The sequence below is a fragment of the Podarcis bocagei genome, assembly GCF_964188305.1.
Source record: "Podarcis bocagei genome assembly, chromosome: 13".
In the NCBI taxonomy this organism is placed as follows: Eukaryota; Metazoa; Chordata; class Lepidosauria; order Squamata; family Lacertidae; genus Podarcis; species Podarcis bocagei.
In genome coordinates this window covers 31,317,435-31,333,213 of record NC_138138.1, presented here as the reverse complement: position 1 = coordinate 31,333,213, position 15,779 = coordinate 31,317,435, and the positions used below count along the sequence as shown (strand labels likewise).

General features: G+C 44.6%; 1 protein-coding gene across 1 annotated transcript; it reads right to left on the bottom strand.

Moving 5' to 3' along the window:
• Positions 1-6,849: 6,849 nt before the first annotated feature.
• LOC308570671 (vomeronasal type-2 receptor 26-like) lies at positions 6,850-14,062 on the bottom strand (the record flags this gene model as incomplete). The annotated part of the gene is made up of 5 exons (XM_081165582.1): positions 6,850-7,751; positions 8,474-8,600; positions 10,122-10,349; positions 10,512-11,372; positions 13,715-14,062. 5 exons carry the CDS (start codon positions 14,060-14,062, stop codon positions 6,850-6,852), a joined length of 2,466 nt encoding a protein of 821 aa, XP_081021708.1.
• Between the last annotated feature and the right edge of the window lie 1,717 nt (positions 14,063-15,779).

Below are 15,779 nucleotides of genomic sequence, written 5' to 3'. Positions count from 1 at the left end.
ATAGAAGTTTTCTTTTCCACTTTTCTGACTAGGAATGCACACTTATGCTTTTAAATGCCTGAGATGTTCTTTAATATTTATTAGTATAAGTATTCACACCCCAAGGGTATTGATAGGTTGCTATCAATTAGGATGATGCTTTACCTCACATAAATCTGTCCAGGTGTATTAATGATACTTAAACCCCATTTTCTGGACTTCCCACTCCAAGCCTAATATAGTTGAGACAGGTAATATAAACCATGAGAGAAGTTCTGAATATACTATCCACAAATCCAAAACCCTTATCTTATAGAACTCTGTCACCTTGCTATATGATAATAGAACCAGAAGGGTAGTAGTGAGAAATTCAGCTGAATTGCCTTTCAAAACTAAGGAAACCAAACATCAATGTATAAAGACTTTTGTTCAATCAACCAATCAACCTTCATTGGCACACAGAGAAGACCGGACTATACAAATCAACAGGTAAAACTTGGCATCTTTTATTAAGAAAACATGATGGGAATGATAGGAAAGCAGAAGGCTACGATTACACAACCAACACAGGCTTGTAAAAAAGATTAATAAAGTCAGTCTTATTGAACTACTTGTTATCTACTTGAGTAGAGTTCCTTGCAAAAGTGAATTTCACAAAGGTACATTTTTGGACTAATGATCAGATACTTCCAGGAATATTAAAGCTATGGATAAAGCTTCAGAAATGTATAGGCATCCAAGAATAGTAGAAAAAGGCCATCACCCAAAAAAGAGCTAGACTTGGTCCTATTATGAAATTCACTCCATATGTGATGTCAATGGTATCTTTGCCTGACAAGAAATTTCCATATCCCTAACAGCCCTGACCTATCATGACTAAAGGCTGTACCTTTTCATGAACAAAACAAAGAAACTAAGAAATATAGGCATATTAGAATCTGATAGACCAGGTTCATGCTCAGAATGGACTTTTTGGCAGAGCACTTCTAACCATGTTATAATGGTTGGGAGTTACTCGTGCGTAATCCTGCTCCGTTTGAGCATTAGATTGCCTGGTTAAACCCTCCGGACTGCACAGCCCATCTCAGCGTGGCTGCCCTTAGTCACTCGTAGAATCTGTCTGTGGGCGTTTCTTAAAGCGTTGCCAACATAAGAGTTGTTTGACGCCCAATCGTTTCCTCCTCTCACTGCGCGGGAGTCTCCTGCGCAGGGTGGGCGTGGGCAGCGGGGTGCTTGGGCTCTCCTCGCTAACTTCCAACGAAGAGTCCTGGAGCCCCTGCACCTCCCTGTCCCGTTGCTCTCCTGGATCCCTGGTATTACACTCATTCTCTTCCCCTTCTTCCCAGCTGAGTCTCCCTCTAGTGCTGGGACCTTCCCCTGCAGAATCAGAGACCCTCTCCTTCTCCCGTGCCTTTGATGGCAGTTCCCTGGCATCCACCTCCCTCCCAGGGCCCCCTTCACTCCCCCTCCGACCCGGGGGCTCTATTGCAGCCTCTTCTCTAGTCGGCGAGCCAAGAAAACCCCGGAATGAGCTGTCCTCCTCATCGGTGGGTGTGAACACCTCTTCCCACCTGCTAAGGTTCCCACCCAAGGAATAACTCTCCCAATCCGATTCTTCTTCGGATTCTGAAAACCCTTCGAAGCTCTCTTCCTCCTCTGTGGTGCCGAACTGTTCCTCCCAGAATCGCTCTAAGTGCTTGGGTTTATATGGGAACCGTCGGTGGAACACTTCCACCATATGCTCGTCGCCAACTGCCTCTGCTGGCACCCACGTGTTTTCCGACCAGGGCTCTCCTTCCCACGCCACCAAGTATTCCACTTGCCGCCCTCGCCACCTTAAATCCACTATCTCTGCGGCCGAACTCTGGTGTTCCCTTTCTTCTACCTGTGGTTGTGGCATGACTTCTACCTCCCGCCCCTCGAATTCCCGCCCCTCTCTGTGTGGTGAGAGTAAGGACCTGTGGAACACGGGATGCATTTTCAGGTTGTTGGGCAACCTGAGCTTGAACGCCACGGGGTTTATCAGTTGTATGACTTCAAATGGCCCCAGTCGTCTGGGCTGCAACTTCTTGCACCCTCCCTTAAATGGTAACCCTTGAGTGGACAACCACACGCGATTCCCCACCCTAATGGTTTCCCCTTTCCTTTGGTGTTTATCTGCTTGCTTCTTGTAATTGGCCTTGGCCCTTTCTAGGTTCATCTTGAGCTGTTGATGTAACGCTTCCATTTCTTCCACAAACTGTTCAGCTGCAGGCACACTCCAGCTCTGCTCCTCATTACCCGGGAATGCCCTGGGATGACACCCATAATTGGCTAAGAAGGGGCTCATACCCCTGACACATGTTCAGCATTATTGTACGCAAATTCTGCTAGCGCTAGTTTCTCTACCCAATCATTCTGCCTCTCGCTAACGTAGCAGCATAAGTATTGCTGGAGTACACTGTTTGTCCTTTCTGCCTGCCCATTGGTTTCTGGGTGTCTCGCTGTCGAGAAGCTGACCTCGACTTGCAGTAGGCTCATGAGCTTCCTCCAGAACCGGGGAGTAAATTGTTTTCCGCGGTCAGATAAAACCCTCAAGGGGGCGCCATGCAGCCTAAAAATGTGTTCTACAAACAACCGTGCCGTTTCTTCCGCCGTCACCGCATGTGAGCAGGCGATAAAATGGCACATTTTGGTTAGCAAGTCGACTACTACCATCACTGCTGTTTTTCCCCTTGATTTGGGCAAATCCATCATGAAATCAATTGACACCACCTCCCAGGGTTTGTTTGGTGTGGGTAAGGGTTCCAGCAAACCCGCTGGCACCGTGCGTTCCCCTTTGGCCCTCTGGCAGCGGTCACACCCTCTTACATATTCGCGTACATCTTCCCTCACCCGTGGCCACCAAAATTGTCGGGTCACCAGCATCATGGTTTTGTGTTGCCCAAAGTACCCCGCTGTGGGGGTGTCATGTAGTTGTTTGAGTACCCTTCTTCTTAAAGCCTCCCCCGGTACGTACATCACCCCCCTGTAGTACAACACCCCTTCCTTCTCCTCGAACCCCTCTGGTGCTCCCCTCCCATCTTGGAGTTCCCTGATTTTTGTTTGTGCGAATTCATCGTCCCTAGTGAGTCCTGCCAGTTCTCTCGTGCCCACTAGAGTTCCCCCACACACCCATCGGTCCTCAGGTATGACGTGTCGGGTCTCCGACGGCCCCTCTCCTTCGAAGTACTCCGGTTTCCGCGAGAGGGCGTCTGCTCTCACGTTTAGCTCGCCGGGCACATACTGGATTTCGAAGGAAAACTTGGAAAACTCCTGCGCCCAGCGAATCTGTCTCTGGTTGAGCACCCGTGCTGTCCGCCAGTCTTCCAAGTTCTTATGATCTGTACAGACCTGGATCTTGCGCTGCGCCCCTATCAAAAAATGGCGCCACCGACGAAAAGCGGCATAAATCGCTGGCAGCTCTCGGTCGTACACGGTGTAGTTTTGTTCCGACTTGCTCAGTTTCCTCGAGAAAAAGGCACACGGTTTCCATTCTTGCTTGCTCAGTCCTGGCTGCAACAGAACCGCCCCAATAGCTCTGTCTGACGTGTCCGTCTCCAACTGCAGTGGTTTCTCCAAATCCACATGTAGTAATTGTTCTTCCGACGCGAACGCCTTCTTCAAGCTTTCAAAGGATTGCTGGGCTTCCTCCGTCCACACAAACTTCTTTTTACTACTGAGACAGTCCGTGATTGGGGCTGTCAAGTGTGCAAAGTTCTTGATGAACTTCCTGTAGAAATTGCCAAAACCTAGGAATCTCTGCACATCCTTTCGTGTCTTAGGGGTTTTCCACTCCAATACGGCTTGCACCTTGCTTGGGTCCATAGCTAAGCCTTTGTCAGATAACTTGTACCCCAGGAACTCCACCTCTCGGGCATGAAACTGACATTTCTCTAGCTTGACCCACAACTGGTGTTTCTGCAATCGTTGTAGCACTTCCCTGACATCTCTCACATATTGCTCCTCATTTTCTGAATATATCAAGACGTCGTCCAGGAATGCTACACAGTTCTTCTAAAGCAGAGACCCCAACACGTGGTGCATGAACACTTGAAAACAGGCAGAGCCTGACTGTAATCCGAAAGGCATAACGAGATATTCAAAGGCCCCCAGGGGTGTGAACATGGTGGTCTTCCATTCATCTCCCTCTCTCATTCGGATTAAGTTGTAAGCCCCCCTTAGGTCCAGCTTGGTGAAAATCTTTCCCTTCCTCACTCTCGTCAGAATGTCGTCGATTCTGGGCATAGGGAAAGTCACAGGTTCTGACACCAAATTTACCCTTCTGAAGTCCACTACAAGCCTCGGTTTATCAGTGCCTTTTTTGTCCACAAAAAATACTGGACTACCCCCCACTGCCTTAGACTCTCTTATGAACCCTCTCTTTAGGTTCTTGTCGATAAAGTCCCGTAACTCCTTCATCTCCCTGTCTGACATGGCATACAGCTTACCCACCGGCAGCTGCGCCCCAGGGAGCAAATTGATCTGGCAATCGAACGGCCTGTGGGGTGGCAGTTTATCTGCCTCCTTCTCACTGAAGACCTCCTTCAGATCAGCATATTGTGGTGGCACCTCCCCTTTACCCTCCACTGCATGCTAGCCACTCTGGCTACGCTCATCCTTGGCATTTCCCCTCCGAAGCAATGCTGCAGGCAGTAGTCAGACCCAAAGCTGACGGTCCTCTGATGCCACGCCACCACCGGATCATGTTGCGCTAGCCAGCTCATCCCTAATATTATTGGGGGACCCGCTAATGAGGCAACGTGGAAGGCAATTGTCTCTGAGTGCCTAGACACTCTCATTCTCATAGGTGGGGTCTGGTGTGTAACTTCCCCCCAATCAGTTCCCTCCTATCAATGGTGGTGACTTGCAGAGGTGCATCCAAAGGTAGCAGGTGAAGCTGATGCTCTAAGGCAAAGTCCCTGCTAAAAAAGTTGCATGAGCTTCCTGAGTCCAGCATACCCTGAACCTTCACTGTGTGCCCATTAGGGAGTTCTAGTACCACCTCAATGGCAATTGCGGCTCTTGGAGAATCTGGTTTGGGCACATTCATTGGTTGTTGGCTCGGCTGCTGTGCCTGCTGATTGGCAGCCAAGCATTTCCGTTTCCCTGCTCCGGAGTCTGGGGTTCCTCCTCCTCGCCTCCCACGGCCCCCACCATTCCTTGCCAGGCCTTTATTTGTGGGCAGACTCTGGCAAAATGTCCTGGCCGTTGGCAAAGGAAACATTTCTTGGTCGTTTTTACATCCTTTCCCTCCTTTCTGCGACTCTCGCTGGAGTTTAAAACTTCCTGGGCGCGCGCACCGCCTATTTCCGTTGGCTCCGCCGGCAGGGAAGGCTGCCTAGGTATTCTAGGAATGCGGTAGTCATGACAACGCTGCTCTCTCCCTTCCTGCCTCTCTTGAGCCCGCGCTTCCTGTCTTACGCCAATCACAAGGACTGCCTTGGTCAGCTGATCCATAGACGCTGGGCGGGGTGCGCGCGAAAGCTCATCTTTGACCGTTGGTGACAACCCCTCCTCAAATAGCATTTGTATGGGCTCCGTGTCCAGCTGCCACCCCAGGCGATGAACTATCATGGCAAAACGTGACCAATAGTCTCTAACTGACCCTTCTCCCTGCTTACAGTTCAGCAGTTCCCGTTTGGTCACACTCTGTTGCACATCGCTACTGAACATCGCGTCCATCACCTGAAGGAATTTCGGTAGATCCTCCATGGCGTCATTCTGCGCCGCCATAAGCGGTCGAATCCACTCTCTCGCCCCGTCCTGCAAGTGCCCCACAATAAAAGCAACTTTGCCTGCATCATTTTCAAAATCGTTTTGCTGCAGCTTCAGGGCATATTCTATTTCTGTTCTAAATGCCCCATACTCTTGAGGCTTTCCCCCAAACTTGTGCACCAATCCCAGTACCTTCCTTGCTATGGGGGTGGGTTTCCCCTGAGCATCCTGAGACCGTCGTTCGTCCAGCCTCGCCGTCAGGATGGCTATGTGCTCTTCCAGATCGCGGTTTCTCTCCTCCAGCGATTGGCCTCCAGCCGCCCCTCTCGTGGCTCCGACTTCTCCGGTCTTACTCATGATGCCCCCTTTCTGCTTGTTGCACACGAGCAACTTTCAGTGACAGACAGATTGCTATAATGGTTGGGAGTTACTCGTGCGTAATCCTGCTCCGTTTGAGCATTAGATTGCCTGGTTAAACCCTCCGGACTACGCAGCCCATATTTGCGTGGCTGCCCTTAGTCACTCGTAGAATCTGTCTGTGGGCGTTTCTTAAAGCGTTGCCAACATAAGAGTTGTTTGACGCCCAATCGCCGCCGCCTCTCACTGCGCGGGAGTCTCCTGTGCAGGGTGGGCGTGGGCAGCGGGGTGCTTGGGCTCTCCTCGCTAACTTCCAACGAAGAGTCCTGGAGCCCCTGCACCTCCCTGTCCCGTTGCTCTCCTGGATCCCTGGTGTTATACTCATTCTCTTCCCCTTCTTCCCAGCTGAGTCTCCCTCTAGCGCTGGGACCTTCCCCTGCAGAATCAGAGACCCTCTCCTTCTCCCGTGCCTCTGATGGCAGTTCCCTGACACATGTCTACTCACATTTAAGTATCCCAATGAATGGAATGAGGCTTACTCCCAGGTGACATGCTCACATTGCAGCCATGACTTCAGAGTTTGGGGGGAGTGTCTTATTTTTGAAAATAATAATGTTATGGAACCATTCTGCTCTTAACCACCTGAGAGCTAAAATCTTAGAAGTGTGTACTGTAGAATGAAAACCCACCCTAAACTTTTATGAAATTAAGAGTCAGTTTATAATTAGCATAATTGTACTTTACTAACTAGATATGGAGACACAATCACATAATTCTTCAGTCAGTTCTTCGTATTAGCTGTTCCCTTTTGTTCAATTCAGGTTTCAACAAAATAATGTAACATTTGGGAGAAAAGATGCAGACCAACAATCCAGCACTGGAGGCTAAGATAGAAAAGATCTCCACAGCTATCATGTATTTCCCCTTAGTGCTCAAGTAGGTTGGAACAAAGGATAACCACACACTGCAAAACACTAACATGCTAAAAGTGATAAACTTGGCTTCATTGAATGTGTCGGGTAACTTCCTAGCAAGGAAGGCCAAAGTGAAGCTAGCAATGGCCAGGAAGCCAATAAAGCCAAGGACACAATAAAACATAGTCACAGACCCCTCATTACATCCAAGTATAATTTGTTCAGCCATTGAGTGTATATCAGCCTCTGGCAACGGGGGAGAGATTGCCAGCCACATAATGCAAATGCCTCCTTGTATAAGGGAACAAGAAAGTACAATGGAATTGGCCAGCCTCTTTCCCACCCATTTCCTCATTCTGGATCCTGGCTTGGTGGCCATGAAAGCCAGAACCACAGTGAGGGTTTTTGCCAGCACACAAGAAACAGCCACTGAGAAGATGATGCCAAAAGCAGTTTGTCGGAGGAGACAGGTCACCTTCTGAGGCTGTCCAATGAATAGCAATGCAGAAAGGAAGCAGAGCAGGAGGGAGAGGAGGAGAGTGTAAGTGAGTTCCCTGTTATTTGCTTTGACAATGGGAGTGTTGTGGTTCTTCACAAATGTTAAGAGGACTAGAACGGTGACCAAAGAACAGGAAAGAGCAGAAAGGGCTAAACTGATCCCCACAGGTTCTTCAAAAGACAAGAAGCTTATTTCCTTGGGAATACATAAATCATGGTTTTTATTTGGATATGTTTGGTCTGAACATGTAGAACAGTCGCCCATATCTGAAATGGAAAATACATAGCTTAATCTCATAAACATGCCATTTATCTCAAGAGCAGCCAATTTGACAATTCAAATTGGGGAAGAATTAAACATTGAATCTGTGGGATGTGGTGTGGAGATAATTTTAGGGATTTTAGTAATTAATATTAAACTTCCATGATGTGGAAGGTTTTGAATGTATTTCCACCTTTAGGGCCTTAAACAGCTATTTGCTTTTTCCCTGGAACACCACACAAACTGAAATGATACCATAAAGCCCTCCTATGCATATTAACATATAACATTTGTAGTCTGCATTTCATTTTTTCTACCAAAGTTGTTGTGCACATATAATATACTAAAACAATTGAGATGCAACTTCTGGCTGGAAGGAGTGATATGCTGGAATACTGTCCCAAATTTGATCACGTGAAACTACAACACAAAATGCCCACAATTTCCCAGGTTAACAGGGTTGCAAATGTATTTAGTACTGGAATCTAATCACATTGAAATGATCACTAAACCTCTCCTAGATTCTGCCTGTTTTCACATACTTCTTTCACGTCACCTGAAAGGTCACATAAAACCTGGAAATAATTAGCTAAAAAATGTGAGGAAAATGAATATAAAGTGGTATCTGAATGCAGGCCTGGTGTATGCACATCCTTATTTTTTTATAACGCTATTCCTCTGAAAATCATGCAATCTGCTTCCTATTTCTATATACATTATTGCTTACCCGTCTGGTCTGAAATCTTCCCTTCTGGACAGGGGATGCAATCATAGCAACAAAATGGCTCCCCTTCCTTTACTTTCTTGCTTGAACCAGGATTGCATTTCTCACCACATAGAGAAATAGGCCTTGCCTAATCCATGAATGAAAAAGGAGGATATTGAGCTTGTAATCTATAATTGTGAGGTAGTAATGACCTGTTGCATACCCCTCAACTGCCATGATAAAATCAGGACATCCCACTTTTGGGTGCCATGCTCTCAGCTGAAAAATGCACAAGATTGTGGAGCCCCAAAATGTGTGCTTTTGGGCTCCCTGGTCTTGTGCAGGTCACGTGACTCGCACGGGAGTGTGGTTGGGAAGATGTATTTCTTGGTTTCCGCCGTCAACATGTTGGAGGGTATGCTGCTTGCCCTTTCTCAAAGTGAGGCAGTGTGGAAGATTAGGAAAGCGGGTGGGTGTTGAACGCAGAAGGCTGCTATCAGAAGGGTGGTCATTCTTCACTCCAGGAGATTCCAGTTCATGACTCCTCTGCATTCAGTGCCTGAAACAATTATCTAATGCTGCCTTATGTTTGTGCCAACCAAAGAGAGTGGTCATGTTTCATCTGAATGATTTAACGACTATTAATAGTTTCAACCCAAATTTTCAATCAATTTTAGGAAGAACAGTTTTGAAAAGAAACATGCAAACTACCCAGTATAGTGAGGTGGCTGAATCAGTGTGTTACAGAGTATTAAGTGCTGTTTTGATAGAGGAAAGCATGAAATAAAATTTTCTACATATTGAGACTGCAGAGAACTACTATGAGGTGATGCTAGCTGGTTTGCTCACTGCACAGACTTCAAGCAGGTGTCAGGAATTATTGCATAAATACAATGCTTAAAGAGGACATAGTTTGATCCTATGGATGGAATTTGATATTTTAGGTGATTTTCATTGATGTACTACTCTGAACAGACTAATTGAAATCAGTGTGTGTGATTGTGTTCCCAATCACATGATGCCTGAGGGGCCAACCAGAAATATGATGAAATAGGCCACAATTTTATTGTTTACAGGTGTAAGTAGGTTTCGGCCAAGGCATTGAGCATGTACTTGGTATCAAGAAGCCTGCCTCCTAGGTAAATGGAGGGGGGGTGTCAACCCTGACTGGGATCCGCCCGCTGACATGCACCAGGTGTCACGATCCCACAAGGGGCGCCATTGGGAAGGATACTATAGCCCCTTGGCCTTCCTGGAAGATTGGGTGGTGAATCCAGTTGCAATCCAAGAAGGGGGATTCTGGGTGCAGTCCTCATTTGCAGAGCCAAAAGACCACCTGTCTCCCGACACCTGATTGGTGTTTCCAGACCAATGCCTGCACAACCAAGGGGGTGGAGCATTCCATTCCCAGCTGTGCAAGAAGGGGGAGCATGGCTCCTGGAAGACACCGCTGTCATGCTGGAAAGCAAATGCTGCTTCCCAGGGTTCTCGGCTAATTGGAAACTGACTTTGGACATTAATCAATTATCATCATTTTACATATATTCAATGCAAAAGATGCATCTATAGCACAAACAGATCATCAAATCTTCATACATTACGAGCTCATCATTGTCAGGTGAAACTATGTTTACACTGAGGACTCAAAATAACTACAGTTGAATTGTACCTGGTTAAACCACTTGTGCCAAGTTATAGCATGCTCATGGAAGGTGAATAATTGATTTGAAGAAGTCTGGGGATCCATCCTGCCAACTTTAACTTTATGAAAGGATTGGTTTGGTGAAACAACCCAATTAATAATATCTAGCCCAGCTTCCAACTCCCCTTTCTGGTTGAAGGAAACTTTGTCTCCCGCACTATTATTAAATGACAGACTTCTGAGGAAATGATGAACCTACATTTAAAAAGAGAGAATGAGGGTGTACGTCAGTCTAACAAATGAAGTCAATAGAAGTGGAATAGAAGTGATCATGGAGTTAATTTATTGTACAAGTCGTGCACTATTTCAACACCAAAGTTTTGGTACACTGTTACAAGTGGAAGCCAGCCTCATTACCTGCCATAGCTGCGGATTCTGAAATGGCAGCTTCCTGTTGTCTACCATAAATCTAGAATTGAGTCTGGATGAGAACATGGCATGGACAGCATGGGCCATGGCATAAACAGCATTGTATATACAGTAGCTATGGCCCGTCATGCTCATTTCAAAAAAAGGTGTAGGAAGCATTTCCAGGTTCTCCTCTCCGGTGCAAATCTCCTGATCCACACCATTTGTGACTGTACTAGGGAAGACACAAGCAAAGGCCTGTTGCCAGAAGTCTTTGATGAAATAATCTCCATTTGTGGTGGAGGGACTTATGTGCCCCAGAAATTTGTGAAATTCTGGTAGACTATTTGAGTGAATTGCGAAAGACAGAGCCCCATGAATTATTTGTGTATCCCAAGTCCTTTGATAGACCACAGACGTCAGCTCCATCTGGGCTGTCATTATCCACACTTTACCTCTTGCTTCCTCTCCCATCTCTTCTTCTTCTGACAAATATGGAAACCATCTAAAAAATAGCATTGCATAAGATTCTCCATAGAGGATAATCACATTGGCTTTGCTCCTCATTACTTTATCATGTATTTTTGCACACTCTTGTAACAAGTCTTTAGCTTCAGTGATGAAAGTTAATTTGGGGACTCTCTCTATGATCGCAAAACAGATACCACTAGAGGAAAACATTGGGACCACCTTTTGTACAAATTGTTCTCCATTCTCGAGATCCATCATAAGGAGCCCAATCCATGTCCACCCGAAATGCAGAAGTAAGGAGAGAATCCCCTCATACTGAAGGGCTTCCTGGGGGACCATTTGGTAGAAGGAGAGGCCTGGAGTTTTATCATGCATGATGGGAGCAGGACCATATGTGAGCTAAAGGGAGGAGAGACAGAAAAGAAAACAAACAGATTCCTATGCTTTAATGGAGATATCCAGCGAGTTTTTCTGCAACATTTTCAAATGTATAGCAGCACAATAAACGAAACTGCATAACTACGAGAACTACCTTACCCCACATGTGCCTACCTTACAGCTATGATAGTGGAATTGGCACTCTTACAGGTGCCTCATAATATCTGTTCCACATATTTAAGAACTTGATTGTTTAGTTTGGCAGGGCCTTCACTTTGTTATTCCTGTGCATTGAAATCACAGGGTAGCACTGTGGTCTACACCACAGAGCCTAGGGCTTGCAGATCAGAAGGTCAGCGGTTTGAATCCCTGTGATGGGGCGAGCTCCCGTTGTTCGGTCCCAGCTCCTGCCAACCTAGCCATTCGAAAGTACGTCAAAGTGCAAATGGATAAGTAGGTACCACTCCAGCAGGAAGGTAAACGGCATTTCCGTGCGCTGCTCTGGTTCACCAGAAGCGGCTTAGTCATGCTGGCCACATGACCCGGAAGCTGTACGCTGGCTCCCTTGGCCACTAAAGCGAGAAGAGCGCCGCAACCCCAGAGTCATCCACGACTGAACCTAATGGTCAGGGGTCCCTTTACCTTTACAGGTGCTTCATAATACCTGTTCTACATTTTTAATAACTTGTTTGTTTAGTTTGGCTGGGCCTTCACTTTGGAATTCTTGCACATTGAAATCAAGCAGATGTCTTCATTGGACTCTTTTTTGTGCCACCTAAAAGCATTATTGTTTAGGTATGCCTACCCAGATGATTTTTAAGTTGATACACTTTGGATCTGTTGTAGTATTTTAACTTTTGTATGTTTAAAAGTATGGTTATGAAATATTCTTGTTTTTACTGTTTTACTGTTTTTTTACTGTTTTAACAAGTGGTTTTAAGTAATAAATAAATACAAAAAAAATAAATAAATATGGAAGGAAGGAAGGTTTATGTATTTAGGTCCATATTGTTCAATAAATCACTACAATATATTTATCATACAAAAATTACTGAACATTTATTGAGACTTCTAGTGTAGTTATGAAAGCCAACCCCCCCATGAAGCTCTGAGATCTGTAGGTGGAGGACTCCCACTATGAGTGTTGATAAAGGTGAGGAAAGAGGAAACCCTGGACTCAGCTACACAGCTGCAAATAAAACATTTTAATTGTGTTTTAAAGTGCACTAGATAGTGACAGTGAGCCATGCAAAATTCAATGTATTTTTCAAAAAAAAAAAAAATTAAGCATTTTCACAGCATTTTTAAGATTTCACCCATGTTTCAAATAAGCTGTCTCACTGTCTTTCAACCCTGGAAATTCTATTTTACTGCATCCAATTTTCATTTCACAGATTTTGTTATAAGACTAGCTAATATTTTCAAGATTGTGTTAATGCCATTTGGGCAGTGACAACCAGGGATGGTATCAAATCATTTTGCAGGACCTGCTTATTCGCGCCCTCCCCGCAAGATTGATTATAGGATTGGTGAAGGATCTATATTGACCTTTGCTACAGTATGTCACCTCCAATCCTTAAAAAATGTGTAGGCCTTTCATAATGTGATAAAGGCACACTCCTGCCTGCCTCCTTGTGATTATAGTGGAGATAACATCAAATTTAAGTGGTGCAGTCTAGTAGGCATGTTCCAATATTAGCATAGCCTCATTAATTTTTAACAAAATGTTCCTTTGATGGGGTCAATACTCCATAACCTTCCACTCCCCTTTTGATCTGCCTCCTATGCCATTTTCAACTCTCACCCTACCAGTAGGAGAAAATCAACCATCATATTATATTTTTCTGCAGCAATTAGAGAACCTTTGCTTCCCTGATGTCTTTGGAACGTTCCCCCCCCAAAAAAAAACACACCCAACAACAACAAACAAACTAGTGGCTGATTGAGAGACATAGTCAATTATTAACTCCTCTGAAGATTAATACAATTGGAACTTTTTGAAATAGTCTTCATCTCTGCTCTGAGATAATGCATCTAACTTCCTTTTGGAGACTGACAGGTTTCCTTGAAGCAGATCCTGAATTCTTTACAAGCTCAGATGATGAAACAACTAGTGGCAAGAAAAAGTAAAAGAACCACATGCATGTGTGTGTGAGAGAGGACGTTCTTCTGTATTTTCTGAATAAGAGTCTTGCTAAGTTATGAAAGCCTACACAACACCAGTTCACATATTGTAGCCTCTGAACTACACAGTGAAATATTTCAGGCAGTACAATCATGAGGAGCAAACACCTTTAAATCTATCATGACAATCATGAGGAGCAAACACCTTTAAATCTATCATAGCACAATGACTGATATACCTGTGGAATTTTGTAGATATCCAAGACTGTTGCTGCATGAAGAGAAGTTAGGGGGTCAAGACCCCCAATGACAGCTATCAAATTATTCTGAGTGTCACATTTATAGTTGGGGACAAATCTCTCTGTGGTGGACGTAAGGAGCAGTGTGGCTTGATATGTTCCCTTTGCAACGAAATAGCAGTCAAAGATGTGGAAGCCCAAAGTGGTATTGGGTAAGATTTGAGAATTTCCATTGATCTCCTTTACTGCAAATGCCAAGGCCAGGACGTGCTGGTAATTCTTGGTCACCATGCTAGAATGAGAATTGCAATCTACATCATATCCTACATTGTCTAAAATCTTTTCCATTATTTTATACCACATTTATGGTAGTAGTCTAGGGTGGCCTACTTAAAATGAAATGATTAACCAATGTAATACATAACATTACAATTAACCAATGCAATGCATAAAGCAATTTCAAATTAATCATGACCTGGAACATTCATCAGGTTATAATCAAATGCATCCTGTTAATGTATTTCAACATAGTTTTCCTCAACATTATACGAAGTCCAACTCTTGCCTTCAAAAAAGTTGCAATCCCATATTCACTCAGTTGGAGTGCCACCCAGATTTTGCTGCAAGTAATTGGGTAAATATTTGAAATGTGACATGTAATAGAAGTAGGTAGTATTAGAACATCTGAGCCCAAATTTTGCATATTGATTTTCTAAAATTGTTGTTTCGCATTGTTTTTAATGTTGTTTTAATGTTGTTACAAACCCTGGGACCTTACACCAAAGGATGGGTGATGAATAAAATTATTAACAACCACCACCACCATGTTGAAACCACCACCCTTGCTCATTTTATTGGTGAAAATCTGAAATTGTGCATATTAAGTTTAAATCACCATCCCCACATTGGCCAAAAGAAAATTCAGCATAAATGCTTGATATGTTTCCCAGAGGGAAGAATGCATTTAGCTCTGATATTCATTTTTGCCCAAAGGAAAATTCAACAAAAAGGCTTGGCCCAGAAAAGAAAAGAAAAGAAAAGAAAAGAAAAGAAAAGAAAAGAAAAGAAAAGAAAAGAAAAGAAAAGAAAAGAAAAGAAAAGAAAAGAAAAGAATCTATATCATAACCATAACCATAATTTAAACCTGGTAATCTGACGGTTTTCATTGATCTCTTTCACTGCAGATGCCAAGGTCAGGATTTGCTAGTAATTCTTAGTTACGACACTAGAAAAAATGTGACATTAAACATCAGAAACCTACTCATGCTTTGTAACATGATCACTACTCCATCATTTTTGCCACATTTTTAGGTAAGCCTAAATAGTTCTAAGCCTAAATTGTCCTAAGCAAAGTAAATATCAATAATCATCTTTATACATAATAATAGGTCCTTCTCAGTAAGGTGGGGTATATGGAGGTTTAGGGGAGGGGTAGGGCCTCTGGTAGGGGATACATCAAGTTCTCATCTGTGGTTCCTAGAAGCTGTTACCATGCCACCCCAGGGAACAGCTTCACTGGCCAGCTAAACTAGGTGACGGTAGTCAATGGGTCTCAAACCCTCAGTAAGTTAGGGACTTCTCCTTCATGTGAAGACAGTCTCTGGTGGATTGAGCAGAGAAGACAAAGAGTGGGTCCAACAGTTAAGAAGGTGCTTATTGCACATACTGTAGAGGGAAATGAGGGGCAGATGGATGTTGTAAATCTTGGAAGGCAGCCCATCTAGGAGAAGGAAAAGTGATCCTAAACATCTGCTGCCTTTTGGCTACACAAATTCATGGGAAAGGCATTGGGAGTAAACAGCAAGGAAAAATCTGCACTCTAGATGAATTTGGAGAGGAGTCCCTAAGATGGATGGAAGACTTCTTGCATGCCTCCTTTTGGCAATTCCTGTAGCCAAGTTGATGACAAATGTATTGCTGTGCTTTCCTTTGGACCAAATCAACAAGACTGAGAGTGGGGTCTTGTTGTCTCTGCAGCCTAGGACCTCCACACACTGCCCAGGATTGTGCCCCAGACAGGTCACTTTGGTCCTGCTAGCAAAGAAAACAGCAATACAGGCAGCAG